The sequence below is a fragment of the Aethalodelphis obliquidens genome, unplaced genomic scaffold (assembly GCF_003676395.1).
Source record: "Aethalodelphis obliquidens isolate GAN/ISIS:26980383/991018 unplaced genomic scaffold, ASM367639v1 scaffold17, whole genome shotgun sequence".
Classification (NCBI taxonomy): domain Eukaryota; kingdom Metazoa; phylum Chordata; class Mammalia; order Artiodactyla; family Delphinidae; genus Aethalodelphis; species Aethalodelphis obliquidens.
In genome coordinates this window covers 15,994,888-16,016,435 of record NW_020837961.1, presented here as the reverse complement: position 1 = coordinate 16,016,435, position 21,548 = coordinate 15,994,888, and the positions used below count along the sequence as shown (strand labels likewise).

At 32.8% G+C, this 21,548-nt stretch overlaps 1 protein-coding gene across 8 annotated transcripts in view; it reads right to left on the bottom strand.

The window, feature by feature from the left end:
- Positions 1 to 21,548, bottom strand: part of RAP1GDS1 (Rap1 GTPase-GDP dissociation stimulator 1) — a 155,828-nt gene that overhangs the window by 76,702 nt on the left and 57,578 nt on the right. For all 8 annotated transcript variants that reach the window (XM_027116955.1, XM_027116952.1, XM_027116954.1 and 5 more), the window contains one exon: positions 18,790 to 18,915. In XM_027116955.1, the coding sequence (XP_026972756.1) occupies positions 18,790 to 18,915 (126 nt within the window). The remainder of the gene's footprint in view (positions 1 to 18,789; positions 18,916 to 21,548) is intronic.

The following is a 21,548-nucleotide window of genomic DNA, read 5'->3' as shown; positions in this document are numbered from 1 at the left end:
ACCTGCACTCAGAAAACTGTAAGACACTGATGAAAGAAATCAAAGATGACACAAACAGATGTACCATGCTCTTGGATTGGAAGAATCAATACTGTGCAAATGACTATACTACCCAAAGCAATCTACAGATTCAATGCAATCCCTATCAAATTACCAGTGGCATTTTTTACAGAAGTAGAACAAAAAAATCCTAAACTTTGTATGGAGACACAAAAGATCCCAAATAGCCAAAGGAATCTTGAGTGGAAAAAATGGATCTGGAGGAATCAGACTCTCTCACTTCAGACTATACTACAAAGCTACAGTAATCAAGACAATCTGGTACTGGCACAAAAACAGAAATATAGATCAATGGAACAGGATAGAAAGTCCAGAGATAAATCCATGCACCTATGGTCAACTAATCTACAACAAAGGAGGCAAGGATATACAATGGAGAAAAGACAGTCTCCTTAATAAGTGGTGCCGAGAAAACTGGACAGCTACACGTAAAACAATGAAATTAGAACACTGCCTAACACTATAGACAAAAATAAACTCAAAATGGATTAAAGACCTAAATGTTAGACTGGACAGTATAAAACTCTTAGAGGAAATCATAGGAAGAACACTCTTTGACATAAATCACAGCAAGATCTTTTTGACCCACCACTGAGAGTAATGGAAATAAAACCAAAAATAAACAAATGGGACCTAATGAAACTTGAAAGCTTTTGCACAGCAAAGGAAACTATCAACAAGATGAAAAGACAACTATCAGAATGACAGAAAATATTTGCAAACAAATCAATGGACAAAGGATTAACCTCCAAAATATACAAACAGCTCATGCAGCTCAATATTGAAATAACAACTCAATCAAAAAATGGGAAGAAGACCTAAACAGACATTTCTCCAAAGAAGACATACAGATGGCCAAGAGCCACATGAAAAGCTGCTCAAGATCACTAATTATTAGAGAAATGCAAATCAAAACTACAATGAGGTATCACCTCACACCAGTTAGAATGGACATCATCAGAAAATGTACCATCAACAAATGCTGGAAAGGGTGTGGAGAAAAGGGAACCCTCTTGCACTGTTGGTGGGAATGTAAATTGATACAGCCACTATGGAGAACAGTATGGAGATTCCTTAAAAATATATATATAATATTATCATATGTCCCAGTAATCCCACTACTGGACATATACCCAGAGAAAACCATAATTCAAAAAGACACATGCACCCCAATGTTCACTGCAGCACTATTTACAATATCTAGGTCATGGAAGCAACCTAAATGTCCATCGACAGACGAATGGATAAAGAAGATGTGGTACATATATACAATGGAATATTACTCAGCCATAAAAAGGAACGAAATTGGGTCATTTATAGAGACGTGGATGGATCTAGAGACTGTCATACAGAGTGAAGCAAGTCAGAAAGAGGAAAACAAATATTGTATATTAACGCATATATGTGGAATGTATAAAAATGATACAGATGAACCAGTCTGCAAGGCAGAAATAGAGATACATATGTAGAGAACAAACGTATGGACACCAAGCGGGGAAAGCTGAGGGGGAGGCGATGAATTGGGAGATTGGGATTAACATATATCCACTAATATTTATAAAACAGATAACTAAGACAAACCTGCTGTATAAAAATATAAATAAATGTACAATGAAAAAAATAAAAAAACCACAAAGGATCCAGACTCAGTATGTCATATGGTTCCTTCTGCTTTTAACATGAATTTTTTGTTCAGTGTAATAAATTCTTTCACAAAAGGAACTGTGTAAAGTATCAATATAATTAACAATATATTGTGGGATTTCTAACATGTAAAAACAACATACATGACAATAATAGCACAACGAATGGGAAGAAGGAATTGGAATTATATAGTTGTAAGGTTATTAAACTATATGTGACATAATACAGTATTTGATGGTAAATTGTGATTAAGTTAAAGATGTATGTATGGGCAACCACTAAAGAATTAAAAAGAGGTATAAGAAGTCAATCATGAAGACAAATGACAGAAATTAATATTGCCCAATTTATCCAAGGAAACTGACACATTCAATTATAGAATAGGTACTTATTAATATTAACTTAGCCTTTATGTCAGACAGTGTGGATATCAACAGGAATATAAGAAGCCTCTTCTTTCATAAAGTTTCTATTTCAGTGAGAAAGACAGAATAGTAAACAATAAAAGCTTCAATACAGTTTTTTACAGCATGTTATGGAAGCACAGATAAGAGAATATATACATGTTCGGGAGGAACAGATGGAGAAAAAAGGAGAAAGGAAGTTTATATAAAACTTCACAGAAATTAAATGTTCATGATAAACATAAGTGTAGTCACCTAAGACCTGTAAATTATGAATCCATAATAATAGGTATATTTATACAGTAAAATTACAGTTTTCTCTAGCTCACCTGTAATCTAAGTTAATCACTATTTAAAAGGAGTAATAGTTCCTTAAACTACTGATTAATGGCATAAATTACATGCTCAGTTTAATCAAGGTATTTTAAGACCTGGGGCCAAATTAGCATTAATTCCCTGCATTTATTTATCAAAATGTTTTGGGGGCACATATGGTGTTTCACATACTGAGCTAGGTTTGGGGAATACAAAGCTAACTAATTCATAGTTAAGGAGAGAAAAGTATGAAGGAAAATATTTATGCAGTAAACAGTTAAGTTTTCAGAGTACAGTGCAAGCACAAATAAAGAAGTTTTACCTAGAAGGGTTAGAAAAAGATTCATTGTCATGTTTCTCAGAATGTTTTTCAAGTCCTTACTGGCATTTATTAAGTGTATACAAAGAAAAAAAAAACCCAACTGTGTACTTTTTCGCTTAGATTCTGATTCATCCCCTTCCTTATTAACTCTATCAAGGAAAAATTTATGTAAAATAAACTATTGAACACATAGATTTAAAACATATAATTGATGAGTTCTGACAGTTTTGCACATCCTAGAAACTACCAACACAATCAAAATACAAAACATTTTATCACAATCAAAAGATTCTTCATGTCCCCTTGCAGGCCTTCTTTCCCTCCACTTCTGTCCCCAGACAACCACTGTTTTCTGTCATTCTAGATTAGTTTGAATAAATACATTCATATAATATGTATTCTTTTATGTCTAGCTTCTTTAACTCAGCCTAATGATTTTGAGATTTATTCATAGTGTCAGGTATGTAAGTGGTTTATTCTTCTTTATTACTGAGTAGTATTCCATTGTATGTCACAAATTTTTTTTTTAATCTGTTCACCTAAATGTATAAGACATTTGGGATGTTTCTAGTTTGGGGCTATTGTGAATACAGCTGCAGTGAATGCTGATGTACAAGTTTTTGGTTAAATATCTAGAAATGAAATAGCTGGTTCTTATGGTAGGAGTACGTTTATGAGTATATGGTTATTGAGCACTATTACAGTTAAAAGAATGTGGTGTGCCACTGAAAAATTGTATTTAAAGAGTTCTCAAATACAGTAAAAATGGAAAATTCTTAAAATAAAGGACAATGCATGTATTCCTGAGCATAAGAGGTACTTAAATAAATGCACACCAAATTGAAGTGAAACCTTAGCTTCATATCTAAGCAAGCATAGGGCTTCTGCTCCACAATCAACTTGGCCACTAGAGAAAGGCATCAGCCTCATTCTACTAAACTGAGTTTAACTTTAATGTGTAACTTTTCTAACTAATTTTACAATAAGTAATCATCTAAGTTACAAAATGAACAAAATTCAGGGCTAAAAGAAAGGTTGATTAAAAAATAAAATTCTAGAAATGAGTGCTAAGAAACTGTCATAACGATTCAGAATTGTGAAGAGGAAAAAGACAACTAGACCTCCACGTAAGAATGATACAATTGATTCCATGCTCAGAAATCATTAAATATTTCACCTGGTGGCTTTGTTGTTAGTCAATTTTAACATCAAATTATTTTTTTAAAATTTTGCCTGATTTTCATTCACTTACGGCATCATGAAATATATGCCAATCTGAAAAATAATTTGGTATATCTTCTTTTCGTTCTTTTCTTTATCATGGGACACTACATAATATTGATCTGGTCTAATAAAGATTAGCTAATACAAACAACATATATTAAATACTTAACTGACCCATACTACAGTATGTGGAAGAGAGAGGAAAAAAACAACCATCACCTGGTGTTCACTCAAATGACAAGCTGTCCAAAGGAAAGAACCTGTTTCTGTTCTTTTAAAAATAAATTTATTTATTTATTTATTTATTTTTGGCTGTGTTAGGTCTTCGTTGTTGTGCGCCGGCTTTCTCTAGTTGCAGTGAGCGGAGGCTACTCTTCGTTGCAGTGCGCGGGCTTCTCATTGTGGTGTCTTCTCTTGTTGTGGAGCATGGGCTCTAGGTGCGCAGGCTCAGTAGTTGTGGTGCACGGGCTTAGTTGCTCTGTGGCATGTGGGATCTATCCGGACCAGGGCTCGAACCCGTGTCCTCTGCATAGGCAGGTGGATTCTTAACCACTGCGCCGCCAGGGAAGTCCCCTGTTTCTGTTCTTGTGTCTTATCACTGCTTATTTTAAGGTTTTTCAGGTCACTCAGGAAATTTTTTTGCTGCTTATTTGTTACATTATTATGGTTTTTCTACTTTAAATCCCAATTTATTTCATTTAGAGCACAGTATGAGGAAAAATTTTAGGTTAGAGAACTACTAAATAGAAAAGCTCACTTTGTTAAGCCAACAAATTAGAGAAATTTAAAAGGGTGTATCAATCAGTAAAACTGAATTTAAAATATTTATTAAAATTATGTAAGATGTGTATAAATTCCTTTCTATTATTTTTCATCCCAGGAAAGGAAGAATTATTCAGGATATTTAGTAAGGACAGTATAATTCTAATTTTTATTATCTATATACCTTGTGTGCAGAGGAAATTGTACAAAGCAATAGGTATTTGTCTGAAAACTTGAAGGGTTTACCAATGTTTGTCTAGCTGGTTTATTGAGAATTGTAAAACCCTCAGATTATTAACCGGATTTCCTTAGTTTTTACTAAGAATCCTGATCAAATTTAAATGTTCATCATTTCCCAATGAATAAAAAGGAAAGTCAGTATTTCATACATTCTTCTACATTTAGAAAAAATGAGAAGAATAAAGGATCAAATGTGTGCATGCTTATATACACATATACATTCTTACATAAAGTTTTAAAATTTGGAGAAATGTGAAAAGCTTCTCCGTCATCACTTGGTTCTGCTCTATCTTCTTTCAAATTAGGTAGTTTACTTTTTTGACTTAAAACAGATTAAACAAAATATTGATTTAAGATTAGCTTCTAGCAAAATTCTTACAACATATTCCTATATCTGCAATTCTAAGAGCTGAACTATTAATAATGAAACATAAAGGTATTTGATGACATATTTATGTATTTATGAAAGTGATAATTTCTTCAATTATAGTACTTTGAGAAAATGATCAAGAGACATGAATTTTAGTTCAACACTATGGCCAGTTTAGCTGTTGATCCTGAGAAGTCATGTGAACTCTCAGGCCTCAGTTTCCTTATCTGTAAAATATGGCAGGGTTGGATTAGATGACTTCTAAAAGTCCCTTCTTTTAAAAAATTTCATGAATTCTATGTGGCTTTATACCCTTAAGCTTGTTCCTTGAATCCACATATTCTATCCAAGTAACATCTGAATATTTTGCTAAACAAGAGAGATTTAAACTTTTTGAATGTTTATCCCCAAAGTGTGTACGAATATAAAGATATAGAAATTGACCACTTGCCATTTCCTTTTGTATCTCTCTATTGAGAATCTCAGATTTATTACTGCCACCAACAAAATAAAACGAAACAAAAACAAGCAGCAATAACAACAATACTCAGAAAAACATAACAAAATAACCTCTGTTCTTTCCTTTATCGGTAAACTACCCCATCCTCTGGTCGAGCCTCAAATCTAAGAATCACTCTTGATTTCTCCTTTACCCTTATTCCTGATTCATCCACCACTCTAAGTATTTCTCAAATTCTTCTGATGGCCCTTCTCTTCACTACCACAAACCTAATCCAAGTCACCATTATCTCTTGCCTGGACTGCTACAAATCTTATAATTGGTCTCCACACTTCCTTTCCATACTCTTCCATTCTTCTCAACCCACTTTTCATGCAGCTCCAAGAGTGATGTTTTAAAAGTCTATGCCAGATCCCCTTTGACAGCTTCTCATTACTCTGGGATGGCCCACAAGGCTATGATCTAGGTCTTATTTATTTCTTCCACTTTATTATCCAACACTCTCCCTGTCTACTGCATCTCATATACCTTGGTCTCTTTCCTGTGCTTTGACCAAACTAAGTTCTGTCCTCAATTGGCGCTTTGCAATTGCTATACTTCTCTAAGGAATATTCTTCCCCTTCTCTTTAAATAGCTACTTTATTCTCATTTTTTCAGACTTCAGCTCAGATAAAAACAGAACTTTCTTCACCTTCAGATACTCTCCATTATATCATCTTGTTTATTTCCTTGATACCAATGATCACAACCTGTAAATATCTTCTTTTTGTAGTGTTTACTTGTTTATTATCTATCTCCTCCTGTGCAATACCCACAAAGGGACTTCTCGCTCTTATTTTCAATGATTCCCAACACCTGGCACAATGCCCTGAACACAGTGGGCTCAATCAATATTTATTGATTAAAGTATTTGGTGCATATATATACATGAAATAATACAAAGGCACAGAATGAGAATTTCCTGGGATTTACTCATCATCATTACTGGAAAAAAACACTCAAATCATATGACCCATGGTGTATGTACTGACACTTTCTATAAGGAGGAACATAAATACATACCTTCAATGACATAAAGTCATGTTTCTAGTTCTAATCTCACTTAGTAGAGATAGTTTTTTTCCCTATGTCATATAGAAGGCTGATTAAAAAAGAAGAGTTTACAGGTTAAATCTCTGTTAGCTATTTTACTATGATGGCATGTCTCTTTTGATTTGCAATCTTCAGCATCATACGACTAGATTCAAACTAAACATTTTGTAAATGACAAAGAAGTATCCCCCAATGTAAAAATTCTAGCCTTTGAATCTACATGGTGTAAATGAACTTTCATAATAAATAAATCATTACTGTATGTGAGCAATATCCTCAAAGGTGGGGGGAGGACAATTATTTTTGGTGCTGAAAAGAAGGTCTTCATACCCAAAAAAGTTGGTAGCCTAAAAAAACTAATTTTATTTGTTATGGGTGCATGAAAAAGAAAAAATAAGTTGGCAGTCATGATGTAAATCATTAGGAGTAGTATCATATTTTTGTAAGTCAGACATATTTTCTATTCTGATATACAAGATTATAAAGGATTTTTGTACTCTTCTTAAATATATTGTCTCTTAATTTTGCCTAGCGCTCTTTTATTTTTTAGGAGCAGTGTACTGGTAAATAGACATACCTGCCTTGCTTTTCAAGATAAAGTCAAAACATACTTATGAAATCTACTAGGGAAGAAAATTAACTTCTGATGCTTACATTTTCCCCTATAATTTTGTCAAAATAGGTAATTTCTACTATGTACCTTAGACATATTCCAATATGTTTTAAGCATTCAAATGAAAAATTTAAACCCATCAACATCTTTTCTGAAATTCAAAAAAACAACTTATTCATGATCCAGGTGCAGGTAAAATGCATGAAAGACTAGATACAAAAGCAAAAGCTATAAATATTACACCAGTGAAATTACAAAAATGAGTCATGAAGAAAAAAAACATCATGACCGTTAAATACCCGTATATCAAAAGGAAACATAAAGCTTGCAATTTGGTGGCACAGTATTATATTCAGGTTTAAAATTTGCCTTTATTTAATGTAGGATAATTTCAAATATTTATATATTTACATTTATAATGCAGGATCAGGAGAGGAAAGCACCAGTTCCACAGATGCAGTTTAAAATTAGGTCACAGCACGGCATCTGATGGACAGCTTTGGCATGCCTACTGATATCAGTATTAATTTATATAGACCAATAGATTTCTCACATCAGTCAAAATTGTTGACAACTCTAATTTTTTAAAAAAGCCTTTATATAATAATAGAGCATCTGTAAGTCACACTGCATTTGCTAAAGAAATCACTGAAGTTACTCTGTTTACCAGGCTTTTATATTTCTACATTACAGTAAGTCCCCTATACATGAACAAGCTCTGTTCTGAGAGTGCATTCATAGGTCCAATTTGTTCGTAAGTCCAAGAAAGTTAGTCTAGGTACCCAACTAACACAATCGAATATACAGTACTGTACTGTAATAGGTTTATAATACTTTTCACACAAATAATACATAGAAAACAAACACACAAAAAATAAAGAAAACATTTTTAATCTTACAGTACAGTACCTTGAAAAGTACAGTAATACAGTACAACAGCTGGCCTACAGGGGTTGACATCAAGTGAACAGGCAAGAAGAGTTACTGACTGGAGGAGGGAGGGAGGTGGGAGATGGTAGAGCTGAAGGATCGTCAGCAATAGGAGACGGAAAGCAAGCTGCAGTTTCACTCACACCTGATGCTGATGAAATGCAAGTTCGCATCTTTGAAAGTTTGCAGCTTGAAGGTTCATATGTAGGGGACTTACTGTATCAGCAAAAAACTGAATATCTGTATTTTATAAACAATTTATTAATTAAACTCAGTTATTTCATAAAATTACCTTAAATGACTTCTGAACAGCATTCAGGCAACAATGTAAATAATTTACTGCTCCAATTTATTAGTCTAATTGCTAAAGATCAAAATTAAATTTTATTCCAACTATTTTAAATGAGACGCTTTTGTATCAAACTATTTCATACTTTAAAAAAACTACCCTAGACGATGTATACGTATTTGCATGTGTGCTCACATGTGTATGTAGTAATGATTTAGAATTTAAGTTAAACTGATAACAGCACAGTTTCTCAAAAGGTACATTATTCCACTCAGCAAGAAGAATGTGAATTATTCACCTTTAAATAGTATTTATCTTTTATATTCCTTCCCAACCAAGGGAAAGACTCCCGATACGCAGTAGGGATAACTTTGATTAAAAATAGAGAAAGTTTTCAGTACTTTAGCTTGGTTACAAAGAAGAAAACTAGAAAAATTAAAACAGAGAACAATTAAGAGCAGAGGATAACTATGTACTGACAGGGTTTCAATAAGCAGACTAGACATTTTATGTTTAATGTGTCTATACATAGACTTTATCTTTAACAGGTGAAATTAGGATAGTAAAGGTCTGGGAAAAAAACAGATTTCAACAGCAAAAACAAACAAACAAATCTTACTTTTGCAGAGCTTCATAATTAGACTTTCCCTACCCTTTTTAAGACTTTCCCTACCCTTTTTAAATCAGGAAAGGGAAATTCCAAATGCCATTTAGGCTTTGACTCAGAGGAGAGGAGAGAATCTGGTATCCAAGGGACACACAAAAAAAAATTTAATTTGGCAACCATATATGACTTCTTATTGAGTTCAAAAAAAGAAAAAATCATCTAATACTTTTGCCATGTACAATGCTCCCTCACATGTTGTCTCTACTTTCCTATCTATTAAAATTGATCACAACTACCTGTAAACTATTAGTCCATCTCTTTAACAAGGCATTAGCTTTTTTATAACATGGTACATGGGAACTAATCAAGTACTGGAAAAAAGCAGCTAAATATATAATGTGTTCTTTGCCATACAAGTTTTATGAAGGTAAAAATTTATAGACTGTTAGATTTTTAAATACCATTTTAATAAACAAAAGGTATTTGAATGTAATATGAAGCACAAAAATGGAAAAATCATAGTTCCTCAAAGTATAAACTATCTGAAGGGTTACTAAATATTTAACATTGCTTAAACCTAGTACAGTACTTTGCAAGAACCAACCAAATTAATGACAATCAATCCAATCTCACTTCAAAATCCAATTTCATTCTCTCCGCCCCACTCAGTATTTACCGTATCATACCTGGGTCTACTATAATGGCTTTTTGATATCTCTACCTCACTTCTCCTCTCCTTCCAATACAAATTGAACCCTTCTATGGAACTGAAAATACCAATTTCAAGTTTTCTTCCAGTGGCTTTTTCCTGTCCACACATTCCAGCACAAAAACAACTCCTTAGACTACATACATTGTAAGTGCACAACACAGATCGATAAATGAATGCAAAATCAAGATCTCTACCTACAGTAAACCTTCACTACCATTTGGTTACCTAAAAATCATATCCTTATGACTGCTTATAATACGCCTCACAGCCCCAACTCTGATCCCTTCCCCACACCAAAGCTTCTTACCGTCACTTTGCAACTGACTTCTATTTAATAATGAGCTTGACTTCCACTTTACTGGGAAGATGGAGGCCATGCCAGAAGCACTCTTCTGACTGCTCTCTGTAGTACTGTAAATTGTTTTTTTATAGTTTCACCTATGTTGTTATTTTTCTCTAAGGAAGAATGTCCCTTCCCATTCTAACACCAAAGATTTCATTTCTTCTTTTTTCATCTATGACCTTTGCCCATCAATCATTTACTCCAGGAAATTTACTCTGTCCTTGTCCATAGGGTCCTAGCCCAACAAATAAGTTCCTGTTTCCACTACTCTAATTACTCTCACAATGCTGCCCTTCCCACAAACCGCTTCTGTCTCTTCTTTTCTCATTCAATTTCTAGAAAGTTAATACCCTCTTTTCATTTCCTCATTACTCACCATAGCCCTTGAAATTCTATTTCTTTCTCCACAAGACTCGACTTAGAGATTTTTTTAAAACATGAATGTCTGTTAATCAAATGACAAAATTCAGTATTTTTCTTGGCAGTACCTGACAGTGTTTATCACCCAACTCTTTGGAATCCATGACAAGAAAATCGTTTTCCTCGAATCTTTCAGTGCTTCTTCATAAGCTCCTTCCTTTCTTCTATACTCAAAATGTGGCTGTTTTCCTCACGCTTTCCTTTAAACATTTCCTTTAAACATTTCCATGGGTCAACCATCACTTTTAAGTGCGTGAATCTCAAAGCTCTGTCACCTGAATGTGACAACAGCACCTCAAATTCCACATGCCTCCAAACATATCCACCTGGTTGAGATCTATTTCTGTTGTTGATATTATCCAGATTTGAATTTTGGACTCATGGACTCCTTTCTCTTACCTGATACTTTCTTGGATTCTTACACACTTACACACACACACACACACACACACACACACACACACACACACACCCTCTCTTCCTTTCTATTCTCTCTTTTATTCTTCAAGCTTGAAAAGAAACAATAACCTTCTAACTGGTTATTTTTCATCTAGTCTACTGTCCAATGGTTTTTAAATATGAATGTGTATTAGAATCATCTAGGGTGTGGCCAAGAAAATGTATTTTGAAAAAGTCCGCTAAGTGTTTCAGATACATACTTCTTGTTAAGGGCAACTGCCTATCTTATAATGTACATCTCTTTCAAATTAACTTTTTCTATGGGATCGATCTGCACATTTAACTCTTGCTCAAATACCTCCAATGACTCCCCACTGTACTAGCCTTTTTCCAATATGGGTTCCAGACATAACTCTCTACTATATTATCTACCCTTTAAAATGCTTTTCTGTGCTCCTGAATAATCTCCTAATCCTTTCTCCACATGTCCAGATACTATGCAGATTGACTGCTTCCTCCTCTATTAACACCACTGGGAGGGCTCAAACACAAATGAGCTGCCTCCTAGATCTCTATTGTGTATCCTCTTACAGCACCATCACTGTGTCCTACTTTACTCACATGTTTCATTACCTTGAATGCACTATTAACTCTTTAAACAAAGGAGACACACTTGAACAATTAAACAGAAGTGATTACCAGCAAAACCATTTTCCCCCTCACATTATTTGCGTTGGTTTTTCCAGAACAAAGGTAAATTATAAACTACTTACAGGCTGATCCTGACTCACCAGAAATCTCACCTGAAGTAGAGGCTTGTGGCCCAACACAGAAATCCTCCCGAGACTAGGAGTGCTAATGCCTAATCTATCCCTACAGGATGCATAGAAGGCAGAACCTACTGATTACCTGTTCTGATCAAGGTCCCAAAAGTATGAACTGTCTCTCCCTAAATTTTATTTTAGGGCTGTTAAATTTTTTGTTGATTTTTTCCCCTTAAAGTCAAATTTGGAAGGAGAAAAAATTAGAGGCAATTTTGTCCTCCATTTTAAATATATAAATCCAATAAAAAGAAAATTACTGTTGTAGGTCATACTTTAATGTTTATATGTACGTGTATATAAGTTTGTAATTATGTTATATACATTTCTTCTTCCCACTCCCTCAAGTAGGGCTGACAGAAACAAGGTCATTTCCCACAGATTATATGTATGCCTCTTAGAAATGTGGAGTTTTTTAAAGGTTTAATTTTGAAATAATTAGAGACTCACAAAAAGTTGCAAAAAAAAAAAAATTAGTACAGACAGGTCCTATGCACCCTCCAGCCAGCTTGCTCCAAGGGTAACATTTACATAACTCTAATACAATATACCAACCAGGAAAGTGACAATCTACGGACCTTGTTTAGATTTCATCAGTTTTTATATGCATTTGCATATGTGTGTGGGCATGTATAGTTCAAAGCAGTTTTATCATGTGTATAGATTCATGTAACTGTGGTAGTTTTAAATATTCACTATCGTGTAAATCAAATTTTATCAAATCGGTAACAGGCTTAAAAATAAAAGATAATTATATTTTTTGGTCTCAGAAAATAGAACTTGGATACATTACACAACACAGAAATTGAGCAGGTATAACGAATGCAAAGTAGAACTGTATTTTGGTTTAAAATGAACTAGGAAATATATTCAAGTCAAAACTTCTTGAAAATTTTAAGTTGTATGCTTGAATCAAGTTCAACTACCAAAAAACAACACATTTGGGCTATATTGTCCAAATAGAACTACGTTTGCTAAATTACTCCGTATTATTTCTTGGATTCTGTTAAAGATGTGGTATAAGAAACAATCATATGGAGACTATTTGAGCAATTTTTTAGAACCGTTATTGAAGATACTGTCTAATGCAAACCAATATCTTTTGCAGATTTTAAGAGGAATGTATACAGAATCATCTAAGAAGCTAATGATATCCTGATGATAAATCTCGTCTAGAATTTGTCTCAACAGTTTTTTGTTTAACTGAAGAGCTACAAAATTTCTCCTTAGCATAAAATAAAAATTACATAGCATATCAAGTTTTTCACCTTGGCAACTGAGATGCTCAAATTAAATTAGTGCTCATTATGGTAAGTATATTATCCCTGACTCTTACTAGATTTATCTTTGCCTCTCCTTATATGGATTCTGTCCTTTATACTTAAAAAAAGTATATCCTGAGTACATTAGTGTATGCATTGCATTATGTCACAGCATACTTTTTAGAAACAATAATGTTATAGAATGAATGTTTGTGTCTCCCTAAAATTCATATGTTGATATTCTAACCCCTGATGTTATGACATTAGAAGGTAATTAGGTCATGCAGGTAGAGCCCTCAATGAAGAGACAGGAGAGCTTGCTTCCTCTAGCTCTCCTCTCTCTGTGAAGATACAATAAGAAGGCTGTGGGCAAACAAGGAGTGTCCTCACCAGATACTGAATCTACTACTGCTTTGATCTGGGGTGGATTTCCCAGCCTCCGAAACTGTGAGAAATAAATGTTGGTTGTTTAAGCCACTCAGTCTATGGTATTTTAATATAGCAGCCCAAACTGAGTAAGACAAATGATCATACATAAATTTTGCCTAGCAGATTTTTGCCTATTTCCTTTGCCTAGCAGTTCATAATTTATATTGTACATCTATATATAACCTTATTTAATCCATACAACAGTCCACTTTTCCAATGAGGAAACTAAAATTCAGAAAGATTAAATGATAATTTAGTAAATGGTAGATCTGGAAATCTTATCAATCTGTAATATTTGCCTTCCAGAGAGCTTACTAAAATTTTACTTATTTATAATTTTATTAATTTAAAAATAAACTATATTTTATAAGCAATGCACCATTTGCTTAATTTCTAAAAAATGGCTCCAAATACTACTCCCATCACCCATTTATTTTCATTCTGATCAAAAACCACATATTAAGTGTGTACTCTGTAATTGTCCATAAGTTGTGTTCCTTTGTGCATTTTATTTTCTCCACCATATTAAAAGCTCTTTAATGGCAGGAACCTTTTATAGAGCTTATGATAGGGTTACAAAACAACATCTATTTCCAACTACTATATATGTAGGAAATCTTTACAAGAGAGGATTTTCATGTGATAATAGCCATATTTACGGTCTCTAAAAGCAGTTGCATACAGTTGTTTATTCTTATATACATGATGTACTCTGATAATAAATTTATTAAAAATTACAACAGATTAGTAAAAGCTGAAGAATCTTATTTTTATACTTATTGGTTGATAATTCTATTCTACTCTAAAATTGAATACTAAAAGAAGTAGGACAAATCTACAGACCTGCAAACTCTTTAATAACATAATCAAACACTTAACCTAATTTATATCACTGAAATAAACATTTTAAATGTAAGATATAAATAGTTCTGTGTTTACTATAACTGCTGCAAACATATTCTGACTACTTAGGCAATTTCAAAGCATGTCTGTATTACTCTTATCTAACCAACTTACATTATGAAATATTACAGAATTATTGCTAATTCTTTTTCAGCGTTTGCAGTCAGAATAATAAATTTTTTCTTCATCCCTTACATTAAAAGTAGTGTAGCACAGTTAGAATCACTAATATATAAATAGGTCCATGCATGTACTTGGGCATCCTTTCATTTTTACACTTCTTGAAGTCATTGAAATAAACAATATTTAGTTTACCTCATAAACAATGGCTTTGGCAAGCCTGATTACCACCTCATTTTGGTAGATTTATTTCTTCATTAGTGAGCAAGAATTCAATTTCCTTTATATCATGTAAGACAGCATGTCATACAAGCTTCTTAAGTGCGCATCTTTCTAATAATAGGACTAATTACATAATCAAAAGCACTAATTTCATTTCTGTAAAGAGGTATATTTGTTTAATTTTAATTAATTTTAATTTTATATTATTCTTTCTCTGGTATACAAAAAGGCACAAATATTTAATTTCATGCAATCATTTTCTTTTAGCCTCTACTAAATGACTTGACCAGTATTTCTGATATCAATTATTTCCTGACCTCAAGCAGTACCATCTACAAACAGAGAAAGCTCAGTCTCCAGTCACCAATTTATCCCTACGAATTATAAACATGGGGGGGGGGATTTAACATGAAGCTCTTCGATACTATAAGACCATTTAATTATATAAGCAATTTTAAATGTGCACAGTTATATAAACAAAACTAATCATTAAAAGAAGAGAATACCACAAAAATGGCCAGGTAAGGAGAAAAAGGGGCTCATTTTTTTCCATATCACCTTTGAGAGAAATGTGTAATTAAACAGGCCAAATGTATGCACTGCTGAGATGTAATACTACATTATCTAAAATCATATCTCCTAGCATATCCCATCACAGCTTTGCTGACTTCTTTCCAAATTGAAATATAATTTTTCTCTCTTCTTTGATCTAAAAGATGTCAAACTTCTTATAAAAAGAATTATTTTGGAGAAGTTAAAGGGCAAAGAGTTAAAACGTTGCTTATATCAGAAGTCTGGATACTTCGAAAAAGAAATCCATAAATGCCTTGGCAGCTCTCTGGAAGCACAGAAAAAAGACCAGGCATTTTAAATGAAAACTGTTCCCACTCGCTGATGCTTTCATCTCTATATGCAAGAGAGAGACTGGGTGGGATTCAAAAAGTTCATCAGCAACAAAGCCTCATCCTGTCCCATTTAGCAGTTATATCAGTCTATTACCTGATGTTAGGATATATAAGACCGTTTCCTTCCATTAGGAAGAGTTCCATAAAATGGGCACTGTCAAAGCTGGGAAATCTGAAATCTGACCTACTTTTTTCAAAAGATTTCCATGAATTTCGTGGTAAGTGTAATTCTTTCTACAGTTAGAGCTCTCCTTTCAAAAAGAACTGTTAACTGACATATGCTGGCAAATTGCCTTACGTTTTAAGTATCAAAATAAAAATCTATAAAATATGCACAAATTTCTCACATATTTATCTCTAATACTGAATTCCCATGCTACTTTATGTATACGTTGACTTTACTATCTGTTGTAAGCCCAATAAAATTCTGAATAAACCCACTCTAAAAAATTATTCATTTGGAATACATTTATAAAACAAGAATAAACTGATTAGTCCTATGGGTAAGTTTGATAAAATACAAACGTGAATTTTAAAACACATGTTATCTGTAAGAAGAAGATTCCTTGTATGTACAAGGCTGTCATTTGTAGTTTTCTATTCTCCGTTTAGGAATGAAGCATTACATTCTTAAGAGGGAAGAAGGTTAATTAATTAATTAAAATAGAAGTTATTCAATACTTTTTAAAGAGAGAAATCTAATTTCTGGGTTCTTTCAAACTCCTGCTTGTCATAATATGTCACTGCATTTCAAGTAAATTAAAAAATCAACCACACAGCATCACATTTATAGACTTTGATATCATTCTTGTAATTAAAATAAAGGTGCTGTACTCTTCCTACAACTATTCTGGAGAAATCACTCATAAACTGACATAGATTTAATTTCAAATAAAAGGATAAGAAAGCATACAGTATTATGGAAATTATATGCTTAAGACAGCATGGCACAATGAATACATTTTTACCACATGATTTACAGTAATAAATCACTTCTTATATTTATTCATTTTTAAGATTACTAACTTCATTTTCCTTAAACAAGGTTTAAATGTATAAAAAGTCTGTATTCAGTATGCTTAATTTTCTATTTAACTATAATTTTCATTGAATTGAATGAGAATAAAGTGGTTATAAATATTCACAAATAAATGAAACAAAAAATTAACTTCATAGCCTAAAGCATATCCACAGACTTTATACTGTATACCTCATAAGAACAGAGTAAATGGATATGATAAACAGCATAATAATGGACTTCAGTTTCATCAAAATGATACTTATTAAGCAGACATTTATTACACTAACTTCAAGGTTCTTTAGCGTATACAGGAAATAAAATTACTCTGTGCCCATAAAAATCATAGCAAGATGAGACAATAGATCACTATGGGTATTTCTTCCATTGTGCCAATATTAAGTGAAACTCTAGGACAAAAGTACTCAAAACAGATAATTCCTATGATGTTCAAACAATGCATAATTCAAGAATATCTAAACTGAACAAAGATTAAAGAATACTTTTGATAGCCTTAAATTCTAGTAATAAACATAGAAGATAAGAATAAAAAGAGTAATGATTATATTCTCCAAATACTTGCCATCAATCTTTGCCTATTACTCTGCAGGGGTCTATTAAATATACATTGTTAAAATTAATCATATAAAATACACATTCGTTCTTGAAAGCTAACGTTAGAAGCTACAGTGTTTAATAAAAATCCTAAATATGAAAATGCAAGTTATAAACATAGAGCACTAGGATTTTATAAACAAAGCTAATACCCTAGGATAGTAAGAATTGGAATGAAGGCACGGATAGGTAAATTTATAAGCAGCATTAGGGACTGAAATTCTCCAATTAAAATTCACATTAAAAGACATCCCGTGTCCTCAGATATAATATATAATATTCCAGAAAAAGGAAAGAATAAATGAGGCTAGTCTTACCACCACTGCTACAGAGAAGTTATAACTGAAAGCTGTAGTTTCAATCTTTTTTTCTGCTTCTTTCTTTTATTATAAATAAATATGTTTATGACTTTATTTTGTCTGGTTTATATGCACAAATCACTTTTTGAAACACTGTGTATTATAAAAGAGCTATCTATGATTTTTGTACGTAAACTCAATGGGGAAAATAAACAATAAAAGTTATCCTAGTTGTATAAATAGAACTAAATTCTTAGGAGACTTTAAAGGTGAATGTTAAAAAATGTGTTTTTGTCTCAGAAATCTAAGGAAAATCAGGATAAGCCTAATTAAACTGAATATACTCAAGATTTTTTTCTGTATTTTGTTTGCATATACGTGGGAAGGAAAAGTAGAAAATGTAAAAATTTTGCAATATCTATACCCATACCCAAGTTCTTGCTTTCTCTTTGCCTAGTAGAACAGTATATTATATAAAGTGGTGAGGATGACAATGACGTTATGACAAATAGGAATGGAATCAATGCAAGATGCAATAGGCCAATCTAGCTCTTGAGAAGATAATGGTTTTTATGAATGGCTTTACTGAATTGCAAGTAATTAAAAATGTATTTGGACAGACTTAGAAACTAAAAAATGTGTTCAGAAGTATTCTCATGCAGAGATGGTACTTCAATAAAACCTAATTGAAAAGATATATTTTTTTCCTAAAATTAAAAGCTCCAATTCTTAGAAAATGACTTATTTTCCTCTGAAAATATCATTTGTGATATGAGAAAAAGAATTCATTTCAGATAAGTCTTAGATAAAAGAATACTATGGCCCGAATTTCCATCGATTCAGCTACATAAGCAGAGCTAAGTCATACTGGCTCACATTAATGTCTTAGCCTAGAAAAGACAGTGCTAACACTAAAAGCAGAATTATTATGAAAATCGTAATTCTTAAACAAAAGTTTATAAGTGTGCCATTGCTATTTCAACACTTACGGCTATCGTAACATATGTTTCCTAGAGCCCTGCCAGTTTGAAGCAGCACTTCCTGGTCTTTGCTATTTAGCAGCTGCACCAGTGGTGAAATTAATCCTGCATCCACACATGGAATTCGCATAAATTCTGAAAAGAAGAACACATTTAATTAAAAATATAAAGATTCTCAATTACATAAAAAACCTCCCTTAATAAAATAAATATCTAATATGAAAATGTTTAAGATGGCTTACTATCTGAAGAGTACATTTCTGTCTAAAAGTATCATTACAACCCTACTAAATACTTCATGAAATAAGTACACAAAAATGAGTGGGGTCATATTTTTCTTGGCTGATAGTCTCTACCATAAACCAAAAGAATTTTTGATTAACTTTCATTATACCTAATTTATCACTATCTTCTTATACCTGGATGTTATAAGAGGAGGAAGGTGGAGGGGGGAGGGGGGGAGGAGTTGGAGGAGGGGAATAAGATGTAAAGGTTTTGTTTGCTTTCACACATTTTCAACTTCAGTTATCAGCACTGTAGACACATAACAGTACCTCGTTTCAGAAATATGTTGTTGTTGTTGTTATTATTATTATTAGACACTCTGAGAGTACAATTCTAAAAAGGAAGAAATATTCAGATACTTCCTCTTTTACTTATTTTTCCTTTGCCTCAAATCCATCTTAAATCTGTTATATAGGGGAACACTTTACTTAAAAGATATCAAAATCTTTTACTGCAATTTATGGTCACAGCTATGCTCCCACGTTAAACTTGCCCCTGGAACTTCTTACTAATACTCTGGATTTTGAACATCAGCACATAGTCAGGTACGCTAATTTTTAGAGAGTTCCTTTTGTATGTACAAATTTAACCATAATTATATTTTATAATTAATCCAAATCTAACAAGTATATGCTAACACTTCTCTTCTATTATTATATAACGTGCACAGCAGAGTGACGATGAACAGATCAACTTCCAATTTCTTTTTTTCTCCGGTTCACACAATCTTCTTTCATTGTCAAGTTTCTAACCAGAAGAAATATAAGGCTAGTTAATATCTCTGTTGGGTCATGTTGCATTTCTGAAGATATTTATTTAAAAAGAAAGACTCTAATCCACTTTCTCAGCCAGTCACTTAAAAAAGAAACAATGTGACGATTAAGCAGTAAACAACCATTTAAATGGATCCCATTTATTTTAACCAGTAGGGATTAGTGGCATGCCCTTAACAAGCCTCTGATTAAAAGTATAAATGCTATAAATTATGTCTTTAAAACATAGTTGTCATCTACTAGAGTGTAACTAGAAGCAACCTCTAGCAGCAGAGTTATCATGCAACTGTGACCAAGTATTATAAGGATTGATACTATTAAGTAATAAGATCATATAGGAATGGCAAGCCATTTCAAAAAAAAAATCTATTCAAAATTTCTCAATCTATGTTATGTGTGTGTGCTCATTCTTAAGAAAAAAAGTTTTAAGATAAAAATTGATTTCTGGAAACTATACTGTGTTTCTAATGAAGTTAAAAATAAATTACTTGATCTTAAAAATCAAGCTGCTTTGCATCTAAGAAGATTTAGATAGTGGTTGCTCTAAGTTAACAAACAATATCTGAAGGGGTTTCATTTTCAAACTAGATCTGCTTCAGGAGTTCTTTGTTGTCCCAAGGTGATCCCTATCTATTCAGAGCAGTTCAAATCTTCTTGAAGTACACTAAATACTCCAGACCACTAGGAATCTCTGAACATTTATGACCAGCTCAACTCCAGAGCACAGCATAATGATTATAAATTACAATAGCTTAGATGTACATACAAACAATAGATGGTCAGTTTTCATTAACAACCAAAAAATGATTTACCAATATTGGAATTTGGAAAGATATTTTGAGCACCTCTAAACAAATGAAAAAATTTCATGGCAATTCTTTCTGGTAACACACATATGAACAAGTTGTTTTACTGGGCTAAAAACATACTTTACAATGCCACCTGCCACAGTGATTCCACAATGTATAAAATTGTGTAAAACTGAAGCCAGAATTTTAAAGTTTCTTTTTTTAAAGTATAATATATGCAACTTACTAAAATAAAAGAACTAAAAATAATATCAAACTTTGACAAACTGAGGCATACTAATGGTATTACATTTAGCATGGCCTCCCCTTTTGCTTAAAAACTGCTTTAAGAAGTCAGTGTTTTTCTCAAATTGACTAAACTAAAATCATACACAAATATTTCTGCTACAAAATAATTCTTCCAAAGAATCCCCTCTCACTGGATATAAACCATATATAATGGGACGGCTATTTTATAATCTATGCTTTGCTATCATTACATGGAAACCTAAGAAATAAATGTTTCTCATGAAGATGAATTCAGAAACCAGTATGTATTCCGACTACACTGTTGCAGTCAAGTGCCAACGTCAGTAGGTCAGACTAAAAAGAAAAAAACAGTGAGTTTATCTGGATATAACACAAACCAATGTATACACTGAAAAAGGGTAAGCTCTCCTGTGACAATGAAGACGAATGACTCAGTGGCAGCTCAAGAATCCTGTAACCAAAGCAATAAATGATACAGGTACAGGACTAGCAGTGCTGTTCTTTAATTCTACTCTGAAGGGATGGAATAGCAAATGGGAAACGTACGAACAGAATGACTATAATGATAGTCATTTTAAACAACATTTCATTACGTGAAAAAAGTCAAAGAAAAGAAAAATAGAAAGAAAGTAAAAAGGTCTAATCTACAAAA